The sequence below is a fragment of the Trifolium pratense genome, linkage group LG3 (genome assembly GCF_020283565.1).
Source record: "Trifolium pratense cultivar HEN17-A07 linkage group LG3, ARS_RC_1.1, whole genome shotgun sequence".
Lineage (NCBI taxonomy): Eukaryota > Viridiplantae > Streptophyta > Magnoliopsida > Fabales > Fabaceae > Trifolium > Trifolium pratense.
In genome coordinates this window covers 36,665,098-36,692,852 of record NC_060061.1, presented here as the reverse complement: position 1 = coordinate 36,692,852, position 27,755 = coordinate 36,665,098, and the positions used below count along the sequence as shown (strand labels likewise).

The 27,755-nt window shown below is 34.5% G+C and overlaps 5 protein-coding genes across 10 annotated transcripts; 2 read left to right on the top strand and 3 right to left on the bottom strand.

Annotated features, from left to right (window-relative positions):
* The first annotated feature begins 526 nt into the window (after nucleotides 1–526).
* LOC123918030 (TITAN-like protein) lies at nucleotides 527–4,821 on the top strand. Of its 4 annotated transcripts, none has more exons than XM_045969960.1 (8): nucleotides 527–787; nucleotides 1,491–1,828; nucleotides 1,927–2,053; nucleotides 2,188–2,515; nucleotides 2,608–2,681; nucleotides 3,026–3,074; nucleotides 3,331–3,752; nucleotides 4,409–4,821. In XM_045969960.1, exons 2-8 carry the CDS (start codon nucleotides 1,518–1,520, stop codon nucleotides 4,442–4,444), a joined length of 1,347 nt encoding a protein of 448 aa, XP_045825916.1. In that variant the 5' UTR covers nucleotides 527–787; nucleotides 1,491–1,517; the 3' UTR covers nucleotides 4,445–4,821. The 4 variants fall into 4 exon arrangements, with proteins under 4 accessions (XP_045825916.1, XP_045825917.1, XP_045825919.1 ...); XM_045969961.1 differs by having other exon boundaries at nucleotides 527–788; nucleotides 3,029–3,074; XM_045969963.1 differs by having other exon boundaries at nucleotides 527–788; nucleotides 1,923–2,053; nucleotides 3,029–3,074.
* Nucleotides 4,822–5,691: 870 nt separating this feature from the next.
* Nucleotides 5,692–7,835, top strand: LOC123918029. The gene is made up of 3 exons (XM_045969959.1): nucleotides 5,692–6,287; nucleotides 6,410–6,514; nucleotides 6,622–7,835. The coding sequence occupies exons 1-3, from the start codon at nucleotides 6,240–6,242 to the stop codon at nucleotides 7,558–7,560; spliced, it is 1,092 nt and encodes a 363-aa protein (XP_045825915.1). The 5' UTR covers nucleotides 5,692–6,239; the 3' UTR covers nucleotides 7,561–7,835.
* Nucleotides 7,836–8,205: 370 nt separating this feature from the next.
* LOC123918028 (acetolactate synthase 3, chloroplastic-like) lies at nucleotides 8,206–10,792 on the bottom strand. Its single transcript, XM_045969958.1, has one exon. The coding sequence runs from the start codon at nucleotides 10,587–10,589 to the stop codon at nucleotides 8,487–8,489; it is 2,103 nt and encodes a 700-aa protein (XP_045825914.1). The 5' UTR covers nucleotides 10,590–10,792; the 3' UTR covers nucleotides 8,206–8,486.
* A 6,609-nt stretch (nucleotides 10,793–17,401) lies between these two features.
* Nucleotides 17,402–20,342, bottom strand: LOC123918027 (nuclear transcription factor Y subunit C-1-like). Of its 3 annotated transcripts, none has more exons than XM_045969956.1 (2): nucleotides 19,596–20,342; nucleotides 17,402–17,680 (listed from the first exon to the last, which is right to left on the bottom strand). In XM_045969956.1, exons 1-2 carry the CDS (start codon nucleotides 20,243–20,245, stop codon nucleotides 17,674–17,676), a joined length of 657 nt encoding a protein of 218 aa, XP_045825912.1. In that variant the 5' UTR covers nucleotides 20,246–20,342; the 3' UTR covers nucleotides 17,402–17,673. The 3 variants fall into 3 exon arrangements, with proteins under 3 accessions (XP_045825912.1, XP_045825911.1, XP_045825913.1); XM_045969955.1 differs by having other exon boundaries at nucleotides 17,402–17,737; nucleotides 19,596–20,332; XM_045969957.1 differs by having other exon boundaries at nucleotides 17,402–17,677; nucleotides 19,596–20,331.
* Nucleotides 20,343–22,843: 2,501 nt separating this feature from the next.
* On the bottom strand, nucleotides 22,844–26,758 carry LOC123918026. The gene is made up of 2 exons (XM_045969954.1): nucleotides 26,586–26,758; nucleotides 22,844–25,632 (listed from the first exon to the last, which is right to left on the bottom strand). The coding sequence occupies exons 1-2, from the start codon at nucleotides 26,746–26,748 to the stop codon at nucleotides 23,039–23,041; spliced, it is 2,757 nt and encodes a 918-aa protein (XP_045825910.1). The 5' UTR covers nucleotides 26,749–26,758; the 3' UTR covers nucleotides 22,844–23,038.
* Between the last annotated feature and the right edge of the window lie 997 nt (nucleotides 26,759–27,755).

Below are 27,755 nucleotides of genomic sequence, written 5' to 3'. Positions count from 1 at the left end.
CCAAACTAACAAAGGAAAGATAAATTTAAAAATCAAAATGACTAACAAAAAATATATTTAAGGCTCAAAATAATTGTTCTTATTTTCGACCCCCCGTGCAATAAGTTTCTGGATCCGTCCCTCTGTAAGAGTCAGACATTTACACCTTAAAAGTTGCTTCAAGTGAGATATGATATGAAGTAGCCAAATTCAAAAATACTTGTTAGTCAAAAAATTTACATCTTAAAAGTTTTTTATTTGCATAAGCTCAAAGTATCCTTAGTCAAAAAATAATTGTTATAATTAAACAATGATAAATTAGTACAAAAAACTAATAGTGGAAACATTATTGGTGATGAATAAGAAATTTATATTTTTTTTTTTGACAAAAGAAATTTACAATATTTGATTTCATAAGAAAAAATAAATAACTTTATTTTTTTTTTCATTTTATTAATTAATATTTTATGATAATTAAAAACAAACTTTTTCTTATCATAAAAAAAAAAAAACTCCATGCCACTTTTATTTTAATTTTAATAACGAATTAAAACCTCCAAAACTCTCCATGCCACTTCGGCTTCGTCCTTTCATCGGAACCAAATTGGAGTCGCACTCAACTCAACTGGCCGGAAAACGCATCGGAGTTTCCGTCAGCCGTCAGAAACTGTTTTAAAATCCGTCGGAGTTTTCCTATTTTACGAATTTTCCTTCCCCTCTTCTGTTGCCACACTCCAGACTCTGCACCGTGATTCCACAATTGCGCCCTAAAGCAGCGCGATTGACAATATAACTAGGATTCAAGAAAAGTGAGTAACTATTGTTATTAGACTTTGAGGTTGAAAAGGGATACATCGTGAAAGTTTGTTTCTTATTCATGCTTGTATAATGATCCATTCGGTGATTTTCTCCTATAAATGTGTTGGCATGTTTCTCTGTATTTCAATTTTAGATCATTTGAGGCTTTGAAAAAGAATAGTTGCATTCAAGTTAGAATTTAAATCCATGGTAAATTAGGTGCTGAAGCTTGTAATAGTTGCATCCATAGCTCAATATTTGAATGTTTTCTATTGTGTTAATAAAATTTATAGTTGCCTTTTGGAATGGTAATCTTTTGGGCTTTGTGAGCACTTCAACTGTGGCTAACGTGGGGTACGGTTAACCAAGACATTGGGCTCAAGTTGTTAATGAGCTCCCACCAGGACGAATCGTTCAGGAGAACCCGAGTTCGATTCCTGGTGGGAACAATTCTTGGCCAAAATTTACTTACCACGTGGCCGAACTCTGAATTACCAAGGCCTCGTTTTCTTGGGAACCAGAGGGTTAATACAAAAAATAAAATAAAAAAATGTGGGGTACAGTTGAGTAGTGTGGGCTTGGTAATTTTAGACTCTACCATTTCGGATTTTGTTGTCATTGTAACTTTACCATTCATATACGTGAAATGGCATTCTTGTCTACATGAAAAAGTCACTGATAAAATAAATTCACTGAGATGTTTTTGTTCATAGGGAAAGCCAAACGAGAGTCTATTGATAATGAGGGAGCAATCTGAAAGCGGGAGCAGGAGTGCCAAGCCTAAAACAAGCACAAGGGAGAAGAAGAAAAATGAGTTTGAGTTCTGTAAGGTCTGCAAAATAAATCACGACCAAGGTCTCAAACACAAGTACTTCCCTAAGCACAAACAATCCCTTTCCACATTCCTCTCTCGCTTCCAAAACAAACTCTCTGATGTTCGCATCTTCCTCAAAACACCTTCCCCTCTTAGTCCCCAACTTGCTTCTCGTAATCGCTTATGGTGTGTTTTCTGTGACCAAGATATCGACGAGCTCTCTAGTTCCTTTGCCTGGTATCTAATTTCTGTTTTCAATTTTATGAACTATTAATCCAGCGTTTCTTTAGCTAAATTATAATTTGAAATGGATGCTGTCTTTGTTCTTGAGGCAGTGAAAATGCAATTCGTCACCTAGCAAGCGTCGAACATGTGAAGAATTTGAAGCACTTCTTTTGGAAATATGGTGGCAACACGGATCAGCTGGATTTGTTTACAGTTTCCGATAATGACGTTGTGAAGGTACCATATAAATCTTATAAGTATTTGTTTGTTTTTTAGGGGAATTAAAAAAGCTCATGATATAAAATGCATTTGCTCATCAAGTTATAAAATGAAACATTTGTTCATCAATTGTCATTTCTTTGCGAGTGCAGTGGGAAAAGAGGTGCAAGGCCCTTAATAAAGAAGCTTCGTTGCAAAGTGAGGGGAGTGCTGGAGCAGTTTTTGGACCTTCAAGTGATATCCACAATCAATTGAACAATGAAAATATTGATAGTTTTGAAAATATTTATTCCCATTCTGTGAAATCATATCCTTCAAATGTTGTTTTGCCTTTACACTGCTACACAAAAAATGAGTATCAGGTATCCTCTTCAGAACACTCTGGAGTTGGAAATACTGGCCTATTAGATATCAATAACACTTCTTTACCTTCAAAGGCGTGCTCTAGTGCAAATCCTCCTGCTTTGCAGGATTTTGCAGGTATGCATACCATTCTTTTTAGAAATGTCATTTCACCTGTTGGTTTTGTTAAAGTTGAGACTTATCTTCTGCGTGCTTATGTTGTGCCACAGTGGAAAGGAGAAGCCATTCTCTCTCTTCTAATGGTAGACAATTGTCAAGTGATGATTACTCCTCTAATAAAACTGTAAGTTTCTGTGTTGAGGGAGAGGGTGTCTTGGGTTTTGGCTCTTCTGCACGAGAATCTCACTATTTGAATTTTAGCCTTTCAGCAGTTATTGGTTGGTGATGATTTCATTGGTTTACAAGATCAATGTATCTGAAGTTTTGAATTACGTTACCTAAAATTTTCATGACTTGATGATCAAGGAACAAGGATTTTGATTTGCTTATCACAATGCATGCTTGTACATTTTAAAGTTTCTAATTTCTTTTTTCACATTATTCTGATAGTTGCTCCCTTCATGTTTTGTAGCTTTCTAATGTATAATTTCAACACTGACAATGCTAGTGCATTTTTTATGTATGTAGCAGCTTCTTGATAATGGTAAAGTGGTCAACGGAGAGCTCATTCAGCAAGGTGTTCATTTTGAATTAAATATTTGTTGTTTTCTTTATCTCAGCTCAGTTCTTATAATTGTATAAAGTTGGGAAGCATGTATGTGCCAATTGAATATGTAAATCTTTTGTGTTGTCAAAAATATGAATGCAGAAAAAAAGGTTTTTATGTGTCATTATGAGTCACTTGCAGATAGGTAGCATAGACGAGGCCGTGAGTGTGGTGGTGAACTATTGTGCATGATGCATTTTCTACTAATGATTTTCTGCATTTTCAGGTATACAGATGCTCACCCGAATCTCGTTTGTGCTTGCTGAAAATAATGGTGGAAATGTTCATTCTGGAGCACCTCCACCTTGGTTTGAATCAACTGAGGGAGTTCAGATACCTTTTAAGCCTGTTTTAGGAGACAGCGTCTCCCATTCAAACAAGTCAGGGAAGCACAAAAAGCTGAATCCTAAACGCGTTGGAGCTGCTTGGGCAGAAAAGAGAAAGATTGAAATGGAGATGGAAAAGAGGGGGGAGATTGTGGGGAACGAATGTGATGCCAACTGGCTTCCTAATTTTGGTAGAGTTTGGCAATCTGGTAGCAGAAGAGAATCCAAAAAAGAATTTGAAAAGGAGAAACATGAGTTGTTAAATGTTGAAACTCAATCTGAGATGCCAATCAAGATACAACCTTATGTTAGCAAAAGAATGGTGCGTTTTACATTCTAAAGATTATCGTTCTGGTTTCTTTTACCTTCTGCTTTAGGCCCGGCTTAAACTTCCAAACTCAAGGCTGGCGGCATGTTTGGTAAATTGATTGGAAAATGGGATATGCCCCTCAAACTGATCTGGCCAACATGTCTAAAATTGCGGTATCAATTGTTTAGAATAAAAATAAAATTTGAAAGGGGTTTCTGGCTAATTAACCAATGGTCCAACTTACAGAGTCAATAAAATGAACTAGATTTTCTGTATGAAACAACTGATATTTTAATTAGTTTCTGTGTTTGTTCAATGAGTAATTTAGTGATTTCTACGGCTTTTCATTTTTTTTCTCTCTAAATGGAGCTTAAAAATGTCTAAATAGAAACAGTGTTTATGACTCAATTTCTCAGTTTGTTGCTCATCTCTAGAGTGGCTCCATGGCAAAATGTGTCCTAGCCTTGTTGAGGATGAAATTTTAAAGAGAATCTGCAAATGAACATATGAATTTGTAGCTGTACCTTTACCTTCAACCCAATTTTTTTTTTGTTGAAGCAAACCCAAGTTGTTATAATCTATTATCTAGGCTGCTGCTATGGACTTTAAAATTATTTTCACACACACCAGCCATAAATTAACACGTTTCTTTTGTTTGTTCTTTGCAGCGGATGGATAATGGCAGTGATCATACAAGTGGGTGAAATTTCTGGTGGCAAACATGTTGGGGGAATCATCTTAAATGTATATACGCATTTCAGCTTCTTTTACATTGGTGACTTGTGATGGAATTAACGCGATGAAACATGGTGCGTTCATGTCAATGCGGTCTTTGTTAGCATTGACAACAACCATAACAATGGTTCAGTAATACATGTAATGCATTAAGCAATGAGTGAAGGCTGTTGCTCTATGATTGTGATCATAGGGAATCCATTGTACATTTCATGTCACATCATTTTTATGCGTAATCAGCTTGTTGCAAATGCTGATTAAAAAAATGACTAGCATGCAAGTCATTTTTTAATAGGGAACTTCAACAATTCACATTAATATATAATATCATTCAACTGTGCAGTTACACCTTTCATATTATGTTAATGTTTGTTTAATTGTACTCAACTTTATTGTGATCGTCTTGTCCTTGTCCACATCTACTACTTTTTTTGAAGGCATCTCTATATGGCATAATTCTCTCTAGAAGATTGTTTTGGATTGTATTGGTTGATTTAGTTGTTAAACAGAAATTGTCATGAATGACTCGGTAGTGTTTTCTACTAAGGAAAAGTGGGAAACTAAATACCATGATCTTCATTTTTTTATTGCCAAAGGTTTTTTTTGGGGCTAAATTAGGCTTTATCTCTAATATGCAGTAATAGTTCTTGAATTTTACAGAGAATTTCATATTATTTTTAAAATAAATATATAAAATTTTCCTATTTTACTTATAAAAGGTTTTTTTTGTTTGTGTTCCGATACATCCTAAAGTCCCACATCACATGAAAATCGAGACTAAGGGTAGTTTATACATAACATCTACACTCCTCAATCCAACGACACACATTTTATAAATGACAAAATCGTGTGAGGGTTTACACGCGGGCGCAAAACAGTACCTTGAATGTGTGTGATGTCTTTGAGGTGGAACGGAATAAATCTACAAAAGGTTATTAAACATTCTTATTATTGTTTTACTGTGAATTTTTAATCAACTATATATACCCATCCATACAAAAATGTACACAGTTAGTATAGATGTTTTACTAGATGATGGTTGTTAGAATTTTTTTTCCTCTTAAACCTAAATTAGTTGATAGTTATTAAAAACACTTAACTCAAAGAATCTCACGAATATATGCTTAGAAAATACGATAAAAATGAGGCCAAGCCTATGTTGACATTTCATCAAAGATTCTATAATGGTCATTTTCCATCAAGAATATATAATTCACAGAGGGACATTACATAGCCAATAAACAAATACGGTGATGCTGTTGCCATTCGATAGCTGCACCTCTAATAATCTTCTCATATCATAATTAAGACTAATAGGTTCAAATATTAAATTAAGCTTTTAGTTTTTGAGTGTTGAAATTGAATAAACCAATAATTATAATAATAATAACTCCAAACGAATAATCTGGAGAATATTGTGCAAACCATGGTTAAAGCAATATCAAGATACCACCATTTCATCACCAACTCCAATTCAAAACCATTTGTATTATCTTTGTGTATGTAATAAAACTCACATCTTCACTAAGTAGTTTTTGAAGTGAGTTTGATTAGGATATTGTATTTGTTTGATTCAATTTTGTGATCATCACATGATTGTTTCAATCTTTCAAAACCCACTTCTGATTTCAACAGGGCTTGTAAAAAATTAGACCTTTTTTTTGTGGGTCATCTTTCTGCCTTTTACCCTAAATTTTATCAGGTATTAGGCACTGAAAAAAGATATATTTTTTGTTTTTGTAAGTGGTGAAGATAAATATTAGTATGGGAACAAATAATCAGGAACATGAAATTTTAGATGCAGGATCTGAGGTAAAGTTGTCACAATTCAAAGCTATATTCAGTTCAATTTTGTCCTTATATATGACTTTTATTTCAATTTTTAACCTCTAATTCTTCAATAATTCTGAAGTCTAAACCTTAATCTATGTCAGGTAACATATCAGGAGATGGTAGAGAATGAAGTCAAGGACACAAGGAAAGGTGCGACACACAAAATAATTGCAGAAAGTTGCAAATCAAACAGCATGGTCATAAAGGTAACTATGATATTTCAACTTTTACTTTGTTTTATAGAGTAGAGATTGTGCTGTTGTGTTCTATTGAATTGAAGCTGAAGATTTGGTGTGAATTGGTACTAAAACAGAAAGGACATGCAATGATTCCGGCTCACATCATAGCTGAAGCGATATCGAGTATCCGCGAAATTGATCTAAGATGGTCAGGTCCAATTACACCAAAAGAAATGGAATATGTTGAACAGTATGTTCTAGCAAAGTATCCAGAATATTCAAGGTTGATTGAAGGAGATGGAAATGGGATAGATATGTCAACCTTTATCATCAATGAGGAGCCTTTAGATGAAAAGGGAAAGTCACCAAGAGGGACTCCTAGTCCTAGAGATTCTGTTGCATATTCATTTGGCAGTAGTTTACCTGATTCTGATAGAGCCAAGATTCAGTTAGAACCATCAAGGTTACTTGATATTCTCAACAAGAAATCTTCGTTTACTGGAAGTTTCATCTCGATCCCGGAAATCCAAGCTCAAAATAAGGTTTTGAAACATTATGGCTTGGCAGATGATGAGTACCTTGTTCTTTTCACTCCAAGCTACAAGGATGCTATGATGTTGGTAGGTGAAAGTTACCCTTTTGTTAAGGGAAACTACTACATGACCATTCTTGATCAAGAAGAAGATTATATAAAGGAATTTGCTTTTTTTAAGGAGTCAAAGGTGATACCAGCACCAAAGACTTGGTTAGACTTGAGGATTAAAGGGTCTCAGTTGAGTCAAAACTTTAGGAGGAGGTGTAAGATCAGTCCAAAAGGCTTATTCACTTATCCAGCAGATGCTAGTGGAACAATGCATTGGATCTCAGAGGCTCATAGGAACCATTGGCATGTGCTACTTGATGCCTCTGCATATGTTGTTGGAAAGGATCGGCTACATCTCGCGCTTCACCGCCCTGATTTTGTGATCTGTAGTCTTGACAACAACACTAATTCCAGTCCTTCAAGAATCACTTGCCTCTTAGTCAGAAAGGAATCCTTTGACACCTCCGCTGCTTCGTCTCAAGCTGAATGAATGTTATTTGGATGGCATGTGAGATTAAACTGCAAAACAATTAATGTTTGTAGAATGAATAAATTAGCACATACACATAGAATACCACTTGTTAGTTACTGGACATGTATTTCTAAATCATCTGGGTTGTTTGTATTTTTATGTTTAGTTAATTGGGGTCCTAGTTTGTGTATTTCAACCAAACCCCATTTTTTCTTACCAGTTAAATGGTTTTCAAGACTTTTTATGTCTTATTATTACTATAAACAGCTAGCACAATTTGGAAGGTACCAAAATGCATTTCCCCTTTAACCTCGACCACAAAAATAAAATCAAACTCTTAGATTCTAATAACTATAAGCTGTCTCTTTTGCATACACTAGCCACTCAAGATTTATCAGCAAGATACAAAAATACAAATCCAAGTGGCCAAGTATATACAAATCTTAGTTAACTGAGTGGTCGCCGCGTTATTCTGTCCTGGCATATTGTCCATGACAAGACAACAATATTGTCCATGAAGGTGTTGAAGCCAAACATGTCCAATTATGTTTAGCTAAATTGTTGAAGCGAATGCTAAAAAACTTCTGAAGCAAAAAGTTAATCCAAATGCTAAAAAAGAAATAAAACAAGAATCAATATCTTTCTAATAGTATCTTCATCTCATTTTCGAAATGAAATCAGATTTTATTCGAATTCTAAGACTAGAAATGTTATTACTATCTATCACTTCAACCTCGATATCACTAACAGCAAATAAAACGGTACAACAAGTGGTGTGGCACTCTACAAAGACACATGCCACCAAAGTTACTACAACACAACAACTAAACTACAATGCATAGCTTACACAGATGTCAAATCCTGCAACTATGATAGCAATACTTTTATAATATTGTACAAAACAAACATGAAGGAACATATCATATCTCGTTTTGCCAAAGAAATCAGTAACTCCTTCTGCCATCACCTTCAGTGATCACATCCTTGAAAGATCCATTACTTGGAATCATTGGCAAGACATGTTCTTGATGAGGTACAATGACATCAAGAAGATAAGGACCAGGAGTGTCCAACATTTTCTGAATAGCTTCTCTTAGCTCTTCCTTCTTTGTCACACGAGCAGCCGGTATTCCACAAGCATCTGCAAATCCAAGCATGTTAGGGAAAATCTCTTCCTCCCTAGAAGGGTTACCAAGATAAGTATGAGCTCTATTTGACTTGTAAAATCTATCCTCCCACTGAACAACCATACCCAAATGTTGATTATTCAACAACAAAATCTTAATTGGAAGATTCTCCACTCTTATAGTAGCCAACTCTTGAACATTCATCATAAAACTACCATCACCATCAATATCAACAACGATCGCATCAGGGTTAGCAACAGCAGCACCAATAGCAGCAGGCAATCCAAAACCCATCGCACCGAGTCCAGCAGAAGTTAACCACTGCCTAGGTCTCTTATACTTATAAAACTGAGCAGCCCACATTTGATGTTGTCCAACACCAGTACTAACAATAGCCTCACCATTAGTCAACTCATCAAGCACCTTAATAGCATACTGCGGGGAAATCGCATCCTCAAACGTCTTAAAACCAAGAGGAAACTTCAACTTCTGAGCATTCAACTCATTCCTCCATGACTCAAAATCAAGTTTACCCTTAATTCCTTTACTCTCCAAAACCCTATTAAGACCTTCCAATGCCACCTTCATATCCGCACAAATCGACAAATGTGGAATCTTATTCTTACCAATCTCAGCTGAATCAATATCTATATGAACAATCTTAGCCCTACTAGCAAAAGCCTCTAACTTCCCAGTAACACGATCATCGAACCTAACCCCGAAAGCAAGCAACAAATCACTATTGTCAACAGCATAATTAGCATAAACAGTCCCATGCATACCCAACATTGAAAGGGAATGTTCACCATCAATAGGGTAACTACCTAGTCCCATTAAAGTACTAGCAACAGGAATACCAGTTAATTCAACAAACCGGTTTAATTCCTGACTCGAATTCAAACAACCACCACCAACATATAAAACCGGTTTTTTAGATTCTAACAACAACCTCAAAACCTGTTCTAATTGAGCCTCATTAGGAATCTTAGGTAACCTAGAAAGATACCCAGTCAGCTTAATGGGCTCACCCCAATTAGGAACAGCTAACTGTTGTTGAACATCTTTAGGTACATCGATGAGAACCGGGCCAGGCCGGCCCGAAGTTGCAATAAAAAAGGCCTCTTGCACAACCCTAGGAATATCATCAACATCAAGAATGAGGTAGTTATGCTTTGTGATAGATCTCGTTACTTCAACAATTGGGGTTTCTTGAAAAGCATCAGTTCCGATCATTCTCCGGGGAACTTGACCAGTGATGGCGATGAGAGGGACGCTATCCATTAAAGCATCGGCAAGGCCGCTGACTAAGTTGGTGGCTCCGGGACCGGACGTGGCTATGCAGACACCAGGGAGACCGGAGGAACGAGCATAACCTTCAGCGGCGAAAACTCCACCTTGTTCGTGACGGGGAAGTATGTTACGGATTGTTTTGGAGCGGGTTAGAGCTTGGTGGATCTCCATGGAAGCTCCACCGGGGTAAGCAAAGACGTTCGTTACGCCTTGACGTTCTAAGGCTTCGACGAGAATGTCGGAGCCTTTTCTGGGTTCAGTTGGGGAGAAACGAGAGATGTGAGGCTCGGTCGAGGTGGTGGTTGTGGTGGTGGTGGAAGGTGGTGCGGCGGAGCATGAGGTAGGGATGGTGAAGGGACGAGAGTGAATAGGTTTGATGTAAATGGGAGAAAGAGGGAATGTGAGGGTTGTGTTTCGTTTTGGGAAAGTTGAATGAGAAGAAGATGAAGAGTGAAGCGGAGATCTGGAAGGAGTGGTGGTGGTGGTGGTGGCGGCGGCGGCAGCCATAGTTGAGTGGACGCAGAGAGTGCGAGTGAGTTTGAAAGTGTAATAATAAATGTGAATATTCAGAGGTCTTGTCTTTAAGATTAGTATTGGATTGGGATTGACTGCATTCATTTTCCTATGCATTCATGCATTCAACTTAATATCAACCACACATAATCAATATTCATAAATAATTGAAAATACAAGCCACATAAAGTTGAATGCATGAAAATTGAATGTACTCAATCCAAATCCATTATTATTAGAGATATTCTTTCATCGACCCAAAAATTTGGACCACATTCTTGGTCACACACATAAGAAAAATAAATGTAGAAAAAATAATAATAAAATAATATATAATTTTTTAAATGATTAAATTATTTGTTGTGTTTGAGTGTGTGATCAAATTTAATTTATTGGTCTCATGACCACATAAGAATAACTCTTATTATTATGTGACTGAGAAATGTTTATGTTCTTTACTTTATTGCCCTTGTCATTTTGTATGTTAAATGGTTGTTGTGTGGGTATAATAGTAATCGTAGTAGCTGGGGAATCACTTGTCATTTTCCTTTTTTTTTTATGGTTTACATAGATTAAATAATAGAGTTTCACACTATTTTAAATCTCAACCATTAGTTTTAAAGGGTCTTGTTAACATGTGCATATAAAGCACATGATAAGGTATCTTAATATAGAAATTTAACATTTAATGATACAAGACATTTAATGCTTGGAAAGTTAAAATGCACAAATTTTAAAACATAATTTTTATTTTGATTACCTTAACATGTGTCATATATGCACATGTTAACATTCTCCAATTTTAAATTATATGATTTAGGTTAAATACTAAGATTAACATCACATGATTTAAAATAAGCTTAACAATGAACAATTTTGGTTGTTGATTCTTGATCAAACAGTTTTGATAATTGCATGACATAGTAACTACGTTAAGTTTAAAAGCTTTTTTCTTGTCAAAAGGAAAACAACAAAAAGTTGTACTATACTACCATGTTTTAGTTTTTTTTTTCTTCAAATAGTTTAGTTGCTAAAAAATCATCTTTTTAAGGTGAACAAATGGTGCACTCTATGTATGTGTTTGGATTGACGTTTGCAGTCCTCACACGCACGTTTGCAGCCTTGAAACGTGATTTCTCTCCAAAGTGTGTTGTTTGGGTTTAAAAAGGTAAAAGTGCTTTTAGGCTTTAAACGTGCGTTCACTTGAAGCTCCAATTCCTAGCTTCTGCGTTGAGCTAAAATCGATTTTCAATTTCATGCCAGAAGATTTATATGTTGGACGGAAATAGCATGGAGTGTGCGACCCATTTTTCCATCCAAAATACCCTGCGTTTTTTCTATTCTGGTTTTGAACAGGAAGGCACTAGGTTAGGGATGAAGAGATATTGGGCTAATGGGCTCAAAGGCCCTATTTGTTCCAATTAAAATACCCATCAGGATTTTTAACTATAAAATAGGTTTAATTTTTAGTCAAAAAAATGCACATAAAAAAATATTACGTGTTCAATAACAATAAATATTTATATATAATACATTTAAAATAATAAATATCATTTAGCAAAAAAAAAGAAAAGAAATATCAGATTTTTTTTGGGTACACTATCAGATTTTATTGAATTTTTTTTTTACTAATCTTTGATTTATTTTATTAAATTAAATTTGAATAACTATCTAGTATAATATAAATGAATTATATAGTTTTAATTTATTTTTTTTGACAAAAATATATTTTTAACTTTTAATAACAATTAAAACTCATTTTGGTCATTACACATCTAAAAGTAATTCTGATCCAAACTATCCAAACAACATAAATTGATAAAAATCATTTTTACATAAAGTTATCCAAACATAAATCCATTCTACCCAACTCACTTTTAACCAAAATCAATTCTGTCAAACTCAATTCTACCAAACTCAATTCTAACCAACACTAAACCAAACACACACTATATATATATATTACATGTGTGTGCATTTGATCTGCTAAAAAAAATAATAATTGAACGAGACAATTTCAACTGTAGTGTCATTTTAAATCTGTCCATGAAAATGGAACTAAACAAACACGAGGCCAAGGAACTAGACAAATATTGAAATTCTTGTCCTTCATTGAACCACGAGACAATTTTGTGTCATCTGCATGAGTTGTCTAAAATACCAAAATAATTTTTTGTCCTCAAACATCGTACAAGACTAACTTTTTCATGTATTGTTTTGTCACGTATTATTCTATCTAGCACTTACATTTCAGAGATCAAATATTGAAATAACGCATATAAAATCACCATATGCAAATGAAAACTCCGGCCACTAACACCAATTGAAAATCATGCAAGCATTAATATTGTGTGTGTTACTCCTATTGCCTCTTGCCCCAGGTTCTTGATGTTACTCTCCCCAGTGCTGGCTAGATTAATTATCTCAAATCGAGATTTAGGGCTCTGTTATAACAACACCTAATTCTTAAGAACAATTCATAAATACGTTTATTTACAAATATATAGAATAAAGCACAGAAGATAATTAAAAACAATTCATAAGTATGTCTGCTTAGGAATATAAAATATGTTACTTTCACATATTTGACTTAACAATTTCGATATACATCCATGTACAATGGTCACAAACTTTCAACACCACTTTTTCACTTCCCAACACTCTACATCATTTTCTCTTTCTTCTACCTAATCATTCAACACACATTCAACTTTTATCATCTCCAATAGTTTTTTCATTCAACACTCTACCCCACCACTTTCTCTACCACACCACTTTTTATTTCATATTCTTATTTATATTTATATTTTTTTATGATTAAATAAAATTACAATCATCGATTAAAATTAAATTAAAATAATTAACACTTAACGATTTATATTTTAGTTTTTTGTAATAAAAACAAAATTTATTTAAATAATTCATACGATACAAATCATCTTAACTTAATTTAAAATACAACACACAAGTAACGTAATTTGTACGATACAAATAATTTAAAATGCAATGCAACACACAAGCAACGTAATTAGTACGATACAAATAATTTAAAATGAGGGTGTTTGAGATGAATTTCTCAGCATAGATCCGTAATATGGATGAAAGTTTGGAACAAATGATGATTGGTTGAAATTTGGTGTTAAACCAAAATTAGGTATGTTTTGAGGATGTTGGTTGAAAAATTGATTTGGATTTTGATAATTGTTGGGATGATTAGAAGAATTTTGGGTGTTGTTGAAGTGATTATTGAGATCCATTTCACTAAAAAAGACTAATACATCAAGATTAACACTAATAGGAAGATAATAATAAGATTATTATAGTGAAAAAATATGTTTTTTTTCTGTGTCCAAATCAAATGAACCAAGTCTCTATTTATAGACAAAAAAAAATTATGAATTTTGTTGAAAAAATAAAAAAATAAAAAATTAATTTGCTATGAAATAATTGAGTTCAAAGTATTAATTGGATAAAAATCCGGAGAACCAATCGAATGCAGCCATGTGTCACGGCTTTTTTCTCTCTCCGGGTTTCCTGAACGCCACTCCCTCCTGTCTGCGCGTGGCATGCACGCGCCCCTCTGGACCAAGAAAAATTCGCCAAGTGTCCCCTCCATCAGTGTTCAACAGAGTTGAAAGTTTTCAACTCTTCTATCCTCCATGTCATTTTCAACACCATATTCAACATCCCATTGGCCAATTTTTTGCGGTTGAAACTCATTTCAACACCACCATTGCACTTGGTCTTACGATCATGAGCACACATCACTCGTTTATAATATTTTAATAATATATTATTGTACTCTTTTTTTGTTTACATTATTTTATTGTACTTTTTTAACAAAAATATATTACTGTATTATATTATACTTAATAATCACTCCAACATAGTAGTACATCCAAAAAGATTACTAAATCGGTCCTACCAATAACTCTAGATCACCTGCAGACAGAGTACAGTATTGGCGAGAGGGTACTTATTAAAATTGTAATACTCCATAGACACCTTCTCATTTTTCTTCCTTAATGGACCAGAATGGCCTCTTGATATTTTAGACAAAAAAAGGTTACTTGCAGTAATAGAAACAGTTTTATGAGCTTGAATCTTCCCAAAGGCTTTTTATAAGAAGATTTATGGTTAAAGTGGATTATGTAAATATAGTACATGATCAAACTGCAAGAACTCTTCTCTCCCGACCGCCCTCATTTTTTTTCTACCCCCTGAATTTCCGTTTCTGCCCTTGGGGGTACTGCGGTTTATACGAACCGAATTTTTTTGTCATGCTAAAAAATTTCGGTTTATATAAACCGAAATATTACGTTCCAAATTTTTTTTCAGCTTTCTTGCATAAATTCTGCATGAGACCCTCAACTTCCACAATTTATTTGAAATACTAAATGATGTCTGATTTGAGTAAACGACCACTCGTTGGAAAGCTTAGGGTGTCAAGAATACAAATATAATTTTTTTTTTTAGGGTTAACTATCCAATTGGTTCAGTTTAACCAAATAATGGGTACTGGTACAGAAACATAGCATAAACTTTTCTCAAACTTGCAGGTAGATTTTCTCATACTATACTTAATGAAATTTAACAATCCCGGTGTCAATCGTGTAGTAAATTTTGTCTTCTTTACACTGGATTAAAAATCATTAGCATACGACTTATATTCAGAGAGCTATGATAAATTTACCACAAGTATCTCTACAACATTTTGCAGAAACTTTTCTCAAACTGATACATTTTCTCATACTATACTTAATGAAATTTAACAATTCCGGTGTCAATATTATAGTAAATTTTATCTTTTTTACACTAGATTAAAAATCATTAGCATACGACTTATATTCAGAGAGATATGCTAAATTTACCACAGGTAGGTCTACACGAATTTTCACATAAATTTTTCTTCTTTTTTGGGTATATGTTATTTCGGTTTATATAAACCGAATTTTTTTTCCATGTTTAAAAACTTCGGTTCATAAAAACCGAAGTTTGTTGGCAAAATTTTTTCAAACCGTAAGGAGCAAAATGAGATTTTTGGGGGTAGAAAAGAAATGAGGGGAGTCGGGAGAGAAAAGTTCAAACTGCAATACTTAGGAACTTAAAAAGGAATGAAGAGAATAAAAAGAAGGAAATTTATTTTTTTTACCCCAACATTTAGCCCTTTACCCCTACAAACAAACCAATATTCCCACTTTACCCTTCTGAAAAACTTAAAAAATGAGTTTTGAACATTTAGCCACGGTTAAACCGTGGGTAAACGGAACATTTTTCGGAACACTTTCCTCAAGTTCTTTGATAGAGTTTAGGGAAGCATTAGCCACGGTTTAACCGTGGCAAAAATTAAAATCTGGATAAATTAGAAACAGTAGAAAAAGCTATGCTCCGAAACTTTATAATTACCCAAATGCATAGAATCCAAAGAATTGTTGTCCCCATATGAAAGATTGGATAAATCACGGTTTAACAATGATTTTCTCATTGTATACATGTGGAGTTTTGGTTTGGATTCTTTAGCGGATTTTGGTTTTAAAATCATTGTCCGGTTCTTTTGGAGATGGTTGGCTAGTGATGTCTTGGTTGCATCTCAAAATTCTAATTTTACAATGAACCTATCAGTTTCAATTTAATTGTTATTTCTTTTTCCTCAAATGACTTTCGTGTTCAGAATTCAGGACCAAAAATTTATTTTTTCACTCCGAGGTGTGAGATCTCTGCATACAGATATTTGAGATCCAAGTTGTTGGAAACCATGGACAGATCTAGCAAATGTGCTAGATTATTATTGGAAATGGTGCTGAAAAGAGGATTTGAATTTCAAAAACAAAAATCAAAATGAAAGTTTGAGTTGAGGAATAAAAGAAACTCATTGGATTATGGTTGTATTACCATGTGGCAGTAGCTCTCGTCAGAGAACAAAGAGGAATGTGTTCTACACTAGATTGAAAACTTTTCCAGATTTTAATTTTTGCCACGGTTAAACCGTGGCTAATGCTTCCCAGAACTATTTTTTTCAACTGTACCGGTCACAATTGCTACCGGAAAACTTGACAAAAGTGTTCTGAGAAATGACTGTTTACCCACGGTTTAACCGTGACTAAATGTTCAAAACTCATTTTTTAAGTATTTCAGAAGGGTAAAGTGGGAATGTTGGTTTGTTTGTAGGGGTAAAGGGCTAAATGTTGGGGTAGAAAAAAAAAATTTCAAAAAGAAGCGGCTTAGAGGCCCTCTTTTATACCAAACAAAAAAGAGGTCCAATTTTCGGGAATGTAACCTCTCATGTGTAATTTTTGCATGATGGTAAAGTGCAATATTTCATAATTATAATTCATCTGCCATTCAAACTCATCTCATATAAAATCCACAATTGTTTCTCTCTTTTGGAACAACCATATATCACACTTTACCCTCATAGAAAAATTACACGAGAGAGAATTCATTCTCCTCATTTGCAAGTTGAGATTATTCTAGTGGAAAATTCTTCAATAGGCACAAATACAAATGATATGTGTTAGGCACACTCACAAAATCAAAAAAAGAGTTACTAAAAGAAAAGAATTAAAATAATGTTAATTGATAGCACTCCTCTGTGAGTATATTATTTTCATTTAAACTTTTTGGTTTATGTGTGTGTCCCCAAATATATATTTTTTGGGTTTGTGCCTAAGCAAGAATTGCTCTATTCTAGTAGTCCAAGACATTTTAAAAATCAAGATTCAATCATCTGCAAGCAAATAGTTTCAAGGCATTTTCGGGTATGGAGGTTCAGAAGTCGATTCGTCTCCAACTTCCTTTTACAAGATATACAGAATTGAAATTCAGAAATTCACTCCCTTTGTCATAACCCAACCCACTAAAACAGAAAAATCTTTCAACATCAAACAACTCAACAAGACCAGTCAATAAGGTATCATAGGAAACACTTGTGAAGAAATACAGGCTTCACTCCATTAGCAGATGATCAAACATGATGTTTCATGCATTGCACAGAAGGATCATTGTTAGATTTTAATTTTTTGTACATAGGTAGTTAAATCATGATGTTTATCACCAAGTTAACATGTTCTTGATGTCATCCCATACAAATTAAGTTAACAAAATCATTTCTAAATTGCAAGAAATAAAAAATTCCAAGCAACTTTGCAGAAGTCCAGCATCTTTATAAGTCTTGACAGTCCGTCATCAGCAGCATTGCCACTCAGCTGCTGAGCAAAAAGGAAACCACAAGAAACATCGGAACCATTTCCAGACATTAGCATGAACTAAAAAACAAGAAAAAAAGGCCAAATGTGGAAAAAATCATTATGGAAAAACATAAGTAGACTGACTCTCATGCAATGCAACAGATCATAGTGTGAAAAGTTGCGTTTAAATTTTCAAATGTGCTAATGAGTAATCAAATCAAGCTAGTTAAAGCAATAATGGCTCAAATTTCACAAAGAACATAAACTAGTGTTACATCAGATAAATAAATGCTATTAAAGGAATGTAACTAAAGACACAGCAGTATAGAAAATTGATGTAAATTGGAGCCGCATTTACAAGATTATGCAGGTGAAAATGTTAACTGATATGTTTGATACAATGATCTGCAAACAAATCCATCATTCAGTTAAGCCCTAGGGAATTTGAATAATCAAAGCAAATTGCCATTGTTTGCAGATTATTCACCACTCCCTCCCAGAAGATAAGTTTGATCTAATCAATGAAATGGGTCAGGATGGGGATATAATTGAAAGCGTGATTGAATAGGTGTAATTGTCGTAATCTAACAGTTCTGAATCTAGATATTATATCCAAATGAAATTGCTACTTAGTAATGGCACAAAACTTTAATGCTAATAAAATTTTAAGAGACGACGTCTTTTGAGCGTCTTTTGTTATGTGACTTATGTCAGTAGTTTGTGCATGAGACAGACATTTCCAGCGCCTTCCCATATATGAAGCCCTGACTAAGTGAATAATAATCCATAAAAGGCCATCAAAGTCTTTTGCCATAAATCAATGACCTGTGATAAATTTTATCACGCTAAATCTTCAATTAAAATATCATCATCACTATGTTAACTCGGCTTCACCTATCAGTAAATATAATATAAACAAAACAATGTGGCTTTTGTCAACCATACTTCTAATGCAAAACAAATATAATTAAACATGTCGGCGAATTCTGTACAAGCTTTTCACAGCAAAAGAATAATAACTTTGGTGCAAAGGTAAAACTAAGGCCTTTAATGTTTTTTTCATCTAAAATAACTGCAATCTAAAAACAGCAGAACCAACCAGCACCCAGAAAAATGGAAAATGAAAAATACAGCATCAAAATCAGCGATCGTTTTTTGATAAGGTGCTATACAATCACAAAGAAACAAAAAGAGATGCACATTTATTTATGAAGTAATTACCAGAGATATACACTAAAACTGAATACATGCAACTTAAAACCAAGAAATGATATGTAAGGTAATCAAAACTTATGAATAAGCCCTGCACATTTATTTATACAGTATCTAGTTTGCTCATGTTCCAACCAAACAATGAATCCTCTATCTATCTAGATAAGTACTAAATAGAATATCTATACCTTCATAATGGCATAATGCTTATTGATACCATATAAATAAACTGAAACTCCGACTCTCCAAGCCTCGCCAACACGAAATAGACCTCCTATATACCTATATTGTAGTAGTGACACTTCAAATTGAAGATGTGTTCAGTGTCCGTCACATTGCATGTGGATTATATATTCAATCACTTCTATTTTCTCAAATTTTCACTACAGTATCAGTGTCACATCCGATGTCAGTGTCAGTCCTCGCGTTAGTATTAGTGTAAAAATTACCATATAAATAAACTACAACTACCGACACTTCAGATTGAAGGTGTGTTCAATGTCTGACACATTGCATGCAATTATATTGATTATACTCAATCACTTCTATTTTCTCAAATTATTGTCGCTTCTAATGTATGTGTCACTATCGGTGTCCTCGTGCCAGTGTCTAATTTACGTACTTCAAAGCTAAATACTACTAAAGAAAGTAAAATTTCTCATCCCTAAATATCCAAAACAAAAATTCATCTCCTTCTAAACACATTAGTAAAATAAAACAATACCTCTGGCCATCAACATTGTGCTGACCGCCGCTACCACCGGCATATGAACCATCATCAGCACCAGTCTGCCAAACAGACTGCCAAGCCTGAGAAGGAGGCTGAACATAAACACCGGTAGCCGGATCAACAGCCGGACGACCAATCATCATTCCACCAGCAGGTTGACCAATAGGAGGATAATAATAAGGAACACCACTAGCAGTAGCACCAACACCAACAATATTACCTTCTTCTTTAATCTCATCTCTCGGAACAATATCAACCAAAAAATCAAAAATATCAGTACGAGTAATAGCAGCAGCAATGTCATTTTTCTGTAATGTTCTTCGTTTATTTTCTTCAGCATGAAGCCATGAACGAATGGTGAGTTCAAGAATGAAAAGTTCACATGCTTTGGCGAAAAGGATTGGTGCTTCAGCAGAGATCATACGAACATCTTCATCGGCTTTCATGATTTTCTTAATGCGTGCTAATGGTAGTTGGTGGTTTTTGAAGTCGTTAACGTGTTCGATTTCTTGTCTTTGGTATGACCAGAACATTTGAAGCTGTTGTTGTTGTTGTTGGAGGAGGTGTTGGAATGGTGCTGCAGATGTAACCGCCGTGGGTTGTGGCGTTGGATATTGTTGTTGGTTGTTGTGGTTGTTCTCCATGATTGATGTGGAAAGAAGAAATTGGTGGCTGTTGATTTTTTGATGGAATTGGGAATTCAATGGAAGGAAATTGTTTTTGGATGATTGGATAAGGTAGGGCCTAGGGCACGGGATTAAGCTTCTTTTACTTTTATTTTGGTTTGTTTTTTTTTTATCGAGATACTTATCTCTCCGATCGATCCATTTAAAAAGTTGACATTTTATAACAAATATTTTTATTAGGGTTAAGAAGAAATTCAAAATCGACTTAACCAACAACACATTCAAGCATATGAACGGATGTGTGGTTAGGTAAAGATGTCAATTGTATCTATAAGTGAGAACTCAAGAAGATTGTTTTCTTTGGGGCTTGAAGGCGGAGAATTTTTTTTCCGTGGGGATGAGAGATAAAGTCTCTGAGGGAGGTCGAAAGTTTTGGGGTATAGGAACGAGATTTTATCACCGTTCTGCGGAGACTCCACCTTCGAACATTTTGTTAGAAATATTTATACTGTGTATATTCAAGTACTTTAATTTATTTATTTTTTCAAATAATATGTGTATAGTTTTTTTTTTGTTGCTTTCACTACGGTTTAATGTGGTTCGAGGGTCAGTTCTGACATCAAGCGGTTACAGCCTCTTCCCGATCGCGGTTGTGAGGGATTGAACTGTGGTCCTCCCTACCAAATTCAGCGCCAATCATCATTGAACCAACTAACGATTGGTTTTGTATAGTTTTTGTTTATATGTGATGTTTCACAATAATGTTTTAATTTGTATACAACTAATTTGGTTGAAAATAATAGAAATTCGATATTCATTTTAATGTTGATGGATCCTCGTGAGAACTGTGGCGATGTGGAGATGAAGATGTGGATGACGCTAAGCGGAGAAGAGAATGCATGAGAATGGAGATAGAGAATATTTTAGAAGGGAGTGAAAAGTAGTCTCCGCTTAATCCTCACCCCCTAGACATTCCTAGAAGACGTGAAAGATACTCTAACATTCTATATCTATTTTAATTTCTACTTCTTATTATATACTAGATCTAGATCAATAGAGTTTTGGATGTAGTAACAAGATTTCGACCTAACCCATAATAATCGACCGGTTTTGTCTGTCAAGTACTTGTATGGGCTGACACCCCGAACAAACTAAAGACGCAAGCGGGCCAGGATTAAGTGGTTGTGATTTTCACTTGACTGTTTTCAGCCTAAAATCAACTGATGCTCAACCCTAATTTTTGCTAATTACTCCTATACTTACTGAATTACTGAATTGCTTAGAATCTCTCAATCCCATTAAAAAATATATTTCATTAACTAGTGTACCCTTTTACAGAAAAATATCTTCCGCTAACATATGTTGCATACTTGAGCAACACTAGGAGAGAAGAACAATCACCAACATTTTTTGTTACAAATGGATTGAACCTGGACCAAATAATTAAGGACTATGTATCCTTTAAAAACAACAAGAATAGAATGATCACTCAATTTATTTTATCTTAACCTTTCACTTCTCAAGAGAGAAGACTGATCTGTTAACTCAAAATTTGGCAGCAATGAGACAATAAAAAGTTAATAACCAAAAAAAATTTATCTAAAAGATTTTGATTATATAAAAAACTCAATTATAATTTTTTTACGATAATTATGAATTTTGATTTAGCTATAGAGACTTAAAAATTATTTAAACCAAGTGTCGATGAATAATTTTAAAATAATAAAGTAAATGACCACTTTATTAATTTACAGATGTGATTTTTTTTGAAAAAATTAAATTAAAATAACACATTTTATATTTCAAAACTCAAATTGTTTTAAATTTTACATAAGATTTTGGAAGTATATTACAAGCACGATAAAACAACACAAAAAAAAAAAAAGAGAAATTTTATTTTATCAATAGGGAAAAAAGAAAATAAGAAATCTTTGAACTATAAAACTACACAACATCATTGAAACAAAGCAAAAATAAGAAATTGTAGTTGAGAAGGGAATTGGAAGCACTCTTCTCAACTCCTAAAATGTTGTATCTTCCAATAAAACATAAACAAAACATAAGAGCTAAAAAGAGGGAATCAAGTAGAAGATATAGAGTGTAAGAATTTTCATTTGAAGTTGTGACTAAAATTGCTCCTATCGTGACACACTTTCTTGGACTGAGACATTCTTTCATTAGTTGTATGAGTAATGGGCAGATGCATGGCAATGATGAAGAGGTACGTTGTATGAGTGGATACATGCAATGATCAAGAGGTACAATAATGAAAACACAGATATATTTTTATAGGATTATGCATGATATAAATCTTAAGTTATAAATTTGAAGATATTTTCATAAGAATCTACCAAGTTTGTATTATCTTCTTTTTTATTTTAAATGATTATAAGGGCCATGAAAGTTTGGCAAGTGACAAATTAAAAAGGTTGAAAATTAAGATGAAAAGCTTAAATTATTATTGGGGCCATGTAGTTGGCAAGTGACATTAAAAAAGTTTACAACATAGTCATTGTAATTGGTAGTATCGTTCAAAAAAAATTAATTTAACAGATACTAAAGGAAGATTTTTCAAAAAGTTACACTAAAACACATAAAACAAACACAAAAGAAAAATTAACAAATAATCGAATAATAAACAAAATCATTGAGCATATGAGTGTTGGAGTTAGTGCAGCCATATAGAAGATGAATAAAAAAATGCTGAGCATTCATTGGCATTTCAAAGAGCCCTACAGATGTAAGCACCTAAACCAAAATTGTATGATTGCAAATTTACAGCAAAAACAACAAAAGTTATGTTTTTGTTGACTATTTGCTCTTTCCCCCAAAACGCATCCGCTTATATACATGCAAATTCTCAGGCCATACCTTCCCTTCCTGTGCTTCAGCCACCTCCTGTCTCGGAACATCTTCAGCAGAATCTTCTTGCTTTGGAGCATCATCGGTGATCAACTGAAGAAGTTCCATAGGTGTAGAAGCAGGATCCAGCTCCAAGCAACCTTTAGGAACATTGTCACCTTCTTGTCCAGTAAGCAAGTATGAAGGTACTTTGTGTGAAAAACGAAACATTTCTGCCCTCGGAATGTTTCTGATTTTTCTCGGATCAGCATTCTTGCGGAATACTGTCCTGAAACCTGCAACCTTGAAAAGTGGAGCAACATTCACACCGTGCTCTTCATTGTAGTCTCCAAGCACTTCCACCATGTCATACTGATGTATGATTTGGTCTTTAGTGAGTTCATCCCAATCCAGGGACCAGTTCCGATATAGAGCCCAAACTTCACCTTTCTTTGGATATATATGGATAAGTCCCCTTGAACCTTTTGTCCACTCAACCTTGTGCGAGAAAGAATTGAGAGTGCTAGAGATTGCACGCTTGCCTAGTCGGAGATCCCCCGTGGTCTTTGGAAAGCCAGCTGCAATCCACCTTATCGGTGCCAATTCATCATTGGTTTTGGAACTCAGCCAGCTTATTTTCATTTGGAATGGCTTCTTCGAGACCACACTGTGGATAAATGCGTAGTAGCGCGGCATGCCATCCTCATCATCATAAGCAGCCCACACCTGATTCTCACCAAAAGTGTCCTCAACCCGGTCCCCATCAAAATCATGGAAATCTGGGTCTGGAACATCCATGGAGACTCCAAGCACCTCTGAATCAGCAGAGATAGAGTTGTTGTTGGTCTCAGAATCAACAATTGCTTTTGGACCAGGCTTCACACCATTAATAGCCTTAACTGTGTCCTTCACTCTGACTTCTGAATCAGTATTCTTTAGTATAGAAGACGGATGCCGTTCATCAACCTTTTTACGAATCGCCTTCCACTCATCGAGCTTTCTACGACTCTCCTTCAACTCATCAAGCTTCTTAAGAATCACATTTCGGGCCTTTCCCGCCAAGATGTTCTTCATTTGCTGCTGAGATATGTCCCTAATACCATTTCGTCTGAAATTTCCGGCAGCACTAACCTTTCCAGCATCAAAACTATTCTTCAGAGACCCAAACCCATTGGTCGAATTTATTCCTTTTTTTGATGTCATCTCAGTTTCCATGTCTCTTCTATCACTATCAACTTTATGTTCACCTGTGCACCTTTTTTTCTGACAAGACTGAAAATCTGAACCAGCAGCAGTTCTCTCAACAGCATGAGTTTTCCCAAAATGCACCTCCTCCCTCATGACAGGTGCCGAATCTTCATACTTTCTCTTCAAATTCACAGATGGCCTCGTAAAAGAACCAAGAGCTCCACCAGAAATGCCACCAGGCATTGAACCAACCAATGAGTTGACAGCAGACATCTGTGTCATACTTGAAACATGACAGTTTCTATCCACTCCAGTTGAGTTGAAATTGTGTTGCATCATCTGAGAAGGTCTTGAAGCGGATGAAGCATTTGTGTATACAGATGGGGGTGGTACCTCAGAAGCTAAAAATGGCTTTTTGCAGGTGGTGCAGGAAAGATTGCAGTCTTTATAGACAGCAGGGTACTCGTAATGTGTCCTGCATAAACTGCACAAGGTCCAAAATGTCGGTGTTTTTAAGGGGGGTCTTGAAGTAGGATTGGTATGAGCAGCACTCATATGATCTCTGTCCTTCTGGTTTGCAGCATTAAAGAAACCATTCTGACTAGCAGGTACAGGAGGTCTCCCAGCAGGGTTAGTGGTATTAGACAAACCGTTCTGATTAGCGGGTACAGGAGGTCTCCCAGCAGGGTTAGCTGCATTAGACAAACCGTTCTGATTAGCGGGTATAGGAGGTATCCCAGCAGGGTTAGCGTTATTAGAAAAACCGTTCTGACTAGCAGGTACAGGAGGTCTCCTAGCAGGGTTAGCGGCATTCGACAAACCGTATCGACTAGCAAGTATAGGAGGTACCCCACCAGGGATATCGTTAAACAAATCCCACAACCGATACTTTTTATCAAAGGTGGCTCTCTTAGCTTTATCAGATAATATAGTCCAAGCCTGTGAGACAAGATTAAATGCGCCCTCCGCACCTACTGACTTGTTTTTATCAGGGTGCAGAGTAAGAGCCATGTTCTTATAACATTTCCGAATCTTTTCATCATCATCCACGCGTTGTGCACCGAGGATCGCATACCAATCTAATTCTTCGCCTACTGTTGTTAGAGAAGCGACATACACCTTAATGGTTGCTATCAATTGAGGGAGGCCATCAATGTTGGGATACAAGGTTTGAGCCTTCTCTGCAAGTTTACTTGCAGCAACAAACTTCTTTTCTAAAATCTTCTTCTCTGCGATCTCTTTAGCCCTTAAGGCAGCATCTTTGTTGCATTCCATGACTAGCTGCTTTGTTTTCTCCGGTCCTTCCTTATACGCATAACACCAGAGCGATGTCAACAAGGAGTGAGTATTTGACAATAAATACTCACACCAAGAATCTGACAAGAAATCCAAAAAAAAATGTTACCAACAAAGGAAATAAAACAAAATTAAAACCATACAACAAAATAAGAGACAATGGTTAACAGATAACACCAAACAGATTTATATCCAGTGTTTATTTCAATCCATTAATTCCCAATCTTTCGCCTAAATAATCAAGCAACTACAAATCAATGCACACATTCAATTCAAGTACCGAAATTCCAAAACAAACATAACGATACCATGAAGTTAGGTTTCGATTCCAACACAATATCACATTCTCAATGCCTTACCACAATCCAGAGAACAATCAAACCCTTTCTGATTAACATATAATTACAAAATAAAACAGTAACCATCACATAATTTCAAAACATACACCATCAAACATTAGCTTCAATCACTTCTTTCAAAATTAAGCCAACATTAACAAAGCAAAACATGCTTCTCCTTATCTATTACAACTAAATGCTTGCTTATACAACTCTTCAATTGAACAAATTTCATAAACATCCATAAACAACAATACAATAGATGAAACAATCAAACGAAAATCGAACCATGAAACTTGAAAACAACATGAGATATCCCTCATGCAACCCTACAAATAAATAAACAACAATCACAAAGAAATAACAATAAAAAAAACATTTTTCAGAGACTTTTAATCATGTAGAACTTAAGGGTTCAGATTTTCACAAACCCCATTGATGGTTCGGTTACAATAACAACAATACCAAAAAAAATATCAAAAAATCGTTCAAAACGAAACAAAAACCCCATAATTTTTTTTCTTCATTTTCAAACAGAATCAACAAACAAATGAATAAACTGCAACTAGAGATTATAATAAGAACTGAAAACCAAAAAAAAAAAAAAAAAATCAGAAAATACAAACGTACATTGATTGAAATAAAAATATAATAACAATAACAAAATGGTGAATAAGATAAAGAACGAACCTTACCAGAGATGAATGAAGAGGATTGAGAAATTTTGGTTTTATGAAATGGTGTGAATTCCGGTGAGTCGGAAAGTGGTTGTGCTCCGATCAGAGAGAGTCTCAAGCTTACTCTGTGCGGTGCATGTTTTTGCCAAAATGTTTGAGAGGTTTTTATAGTGTTTCTCATTCACCACTTTAATCATTTTTTAATCAAAACTATAATTCTTTTATTTATTTTCTTTTGACCTATTTAATGTACCAATGTGAAAACATTTTACCTTTTTTTTTTTTTTTTTTTTTTTTACAATGAGTCGATGATCGAACCCATGACCTCTAACATACTACCCAAATCTCTCACAACTAGACCAAACCTAGTGGCTTAAACATTTTACATATTAGTTTACTAGATGTATGAAATAATATGTCTCGCAGGAACATAACTCAATTGTGAAATAATAATGTAAAAACATTTAAAGATGAAATTCTAGCCACTATGTCAAAGTTGTAAAAGTTTTGGTCCCTTTAAGCATGTGATCACGAGTTTGATTACCAAGAAAATTCAGTTGAGAGGAAAGAACCCACGAACCCACCTTTTGTGCCCCACAAGTTCTCGACAGAGATTAATCACCGCTAATAACAGTAAAAACTTCGTACCAACATCTTAATAACAAAAATAAATAAATTAAAAAACAAATATATTAAATGCATTCAACTATATATCTAGTCAAAATATTTTTTTATGAGATATCTAGTCACGTTTAATTAGTATTAATATTGAATATTTTTTTTATTTGGTTGAGAGAAGAAAATTCATCTTGTGTATTTTACAAATTTTTCAACAGAGATTAGTAATCGCTAACGAACTTATACATATATTTCTCATTTCACACATTATTTTAGAGAATCCAAATTAAAATTCATTAAATTTGATAGAGTGATTAGAATTTGAGTAACATGGTCTTATGTTCGATTTTATTGGCTTCATTGTGAACAAAAAAAAAATAAAAATAAAAATCTAAATTGATATCATTAAAAAAACAAAATTAATACCATTTTTTGGTAAAACTTTTTTTTTTTACCGAAAATAAAATTAATTAAAAATGTGTTTGTACCAAAAAATAATTAAAAATGTGTGAATGAAGGATTTTTTTTCTTTTTGGTGTCAAGTGAATGAAGTTATTAATTGACTATATT

Bases quoted from the DNA above. Each gene is read 5' to 3' on its own strand.
- LOC123918029 (XM_045969959.1), top strand. From the start codon at position 6,240: ATGGGAACAAATAATCAGGAACATGAAATTTTAGATGCAGGATCTGAG. The intron at 6,288-6,409 runs GTAAAGTTGTCA...AATCTATGTCAG, and splicing joins TTTTAGATGCAGGATCTGAG to GTAACATATCAGGAGATGGT. The intron at 6,515-6,621 runs GTAACTATGATA...GTACTAAAACAG, and splicing joins CAAACAGCATGGTCATAAAG to AAAGGACATGCAATGATTCC.
- LOC123918026 (XM_045969954.1), bottom strand. From the start codon at position 26,748: ATGAGAAACACTATAAAAACCTCTCAAACATTTTGGCAAAAACATGCA. The intron at 25,633-26,585 runs GTAAGGTTCGTT...ATTTCTTGTCAG, and splicing joins ATCCTCTTCATTCATCTCTG to ATTCTTGGTGTGAGTATTTA.
- LOC123918028 (XM_045969958.1), bottom strand. From the start codon at position 10,589: ATGCATAGGAAAATGAATGCAGTCAATCCCAATCCAATACTAATCTTA.
- LOC123918027 (XM_045969955.1), bottom strand. From the start codon at position 20,245: ATGGAGAACAACCACAACAACCAACAACAATATCCAACGCCACAACCC.
- LOC123918030 (XM_045969960.1), top strand. From the start codon at position 1,518: ATGAGGGAGCAATCTGAAAGCGGGAGCAGGAGTGCCAAGCCTAAAACA. The intron at 2,516-2,607 runs GTATGCATACCA...GTTGTGCCACAG, and splicing joins TGCTTTGCAGGATTTTGCAG to TGGAAAGGAGAAGCCATTCT. The intron at 3,753-4,408 runs GTGCGTTTTACA...TGTTCTTTGCAG, and splicing joins CTTATGTTAGCAAAAGAATG to CGGATGGATAATGGCAGTGA.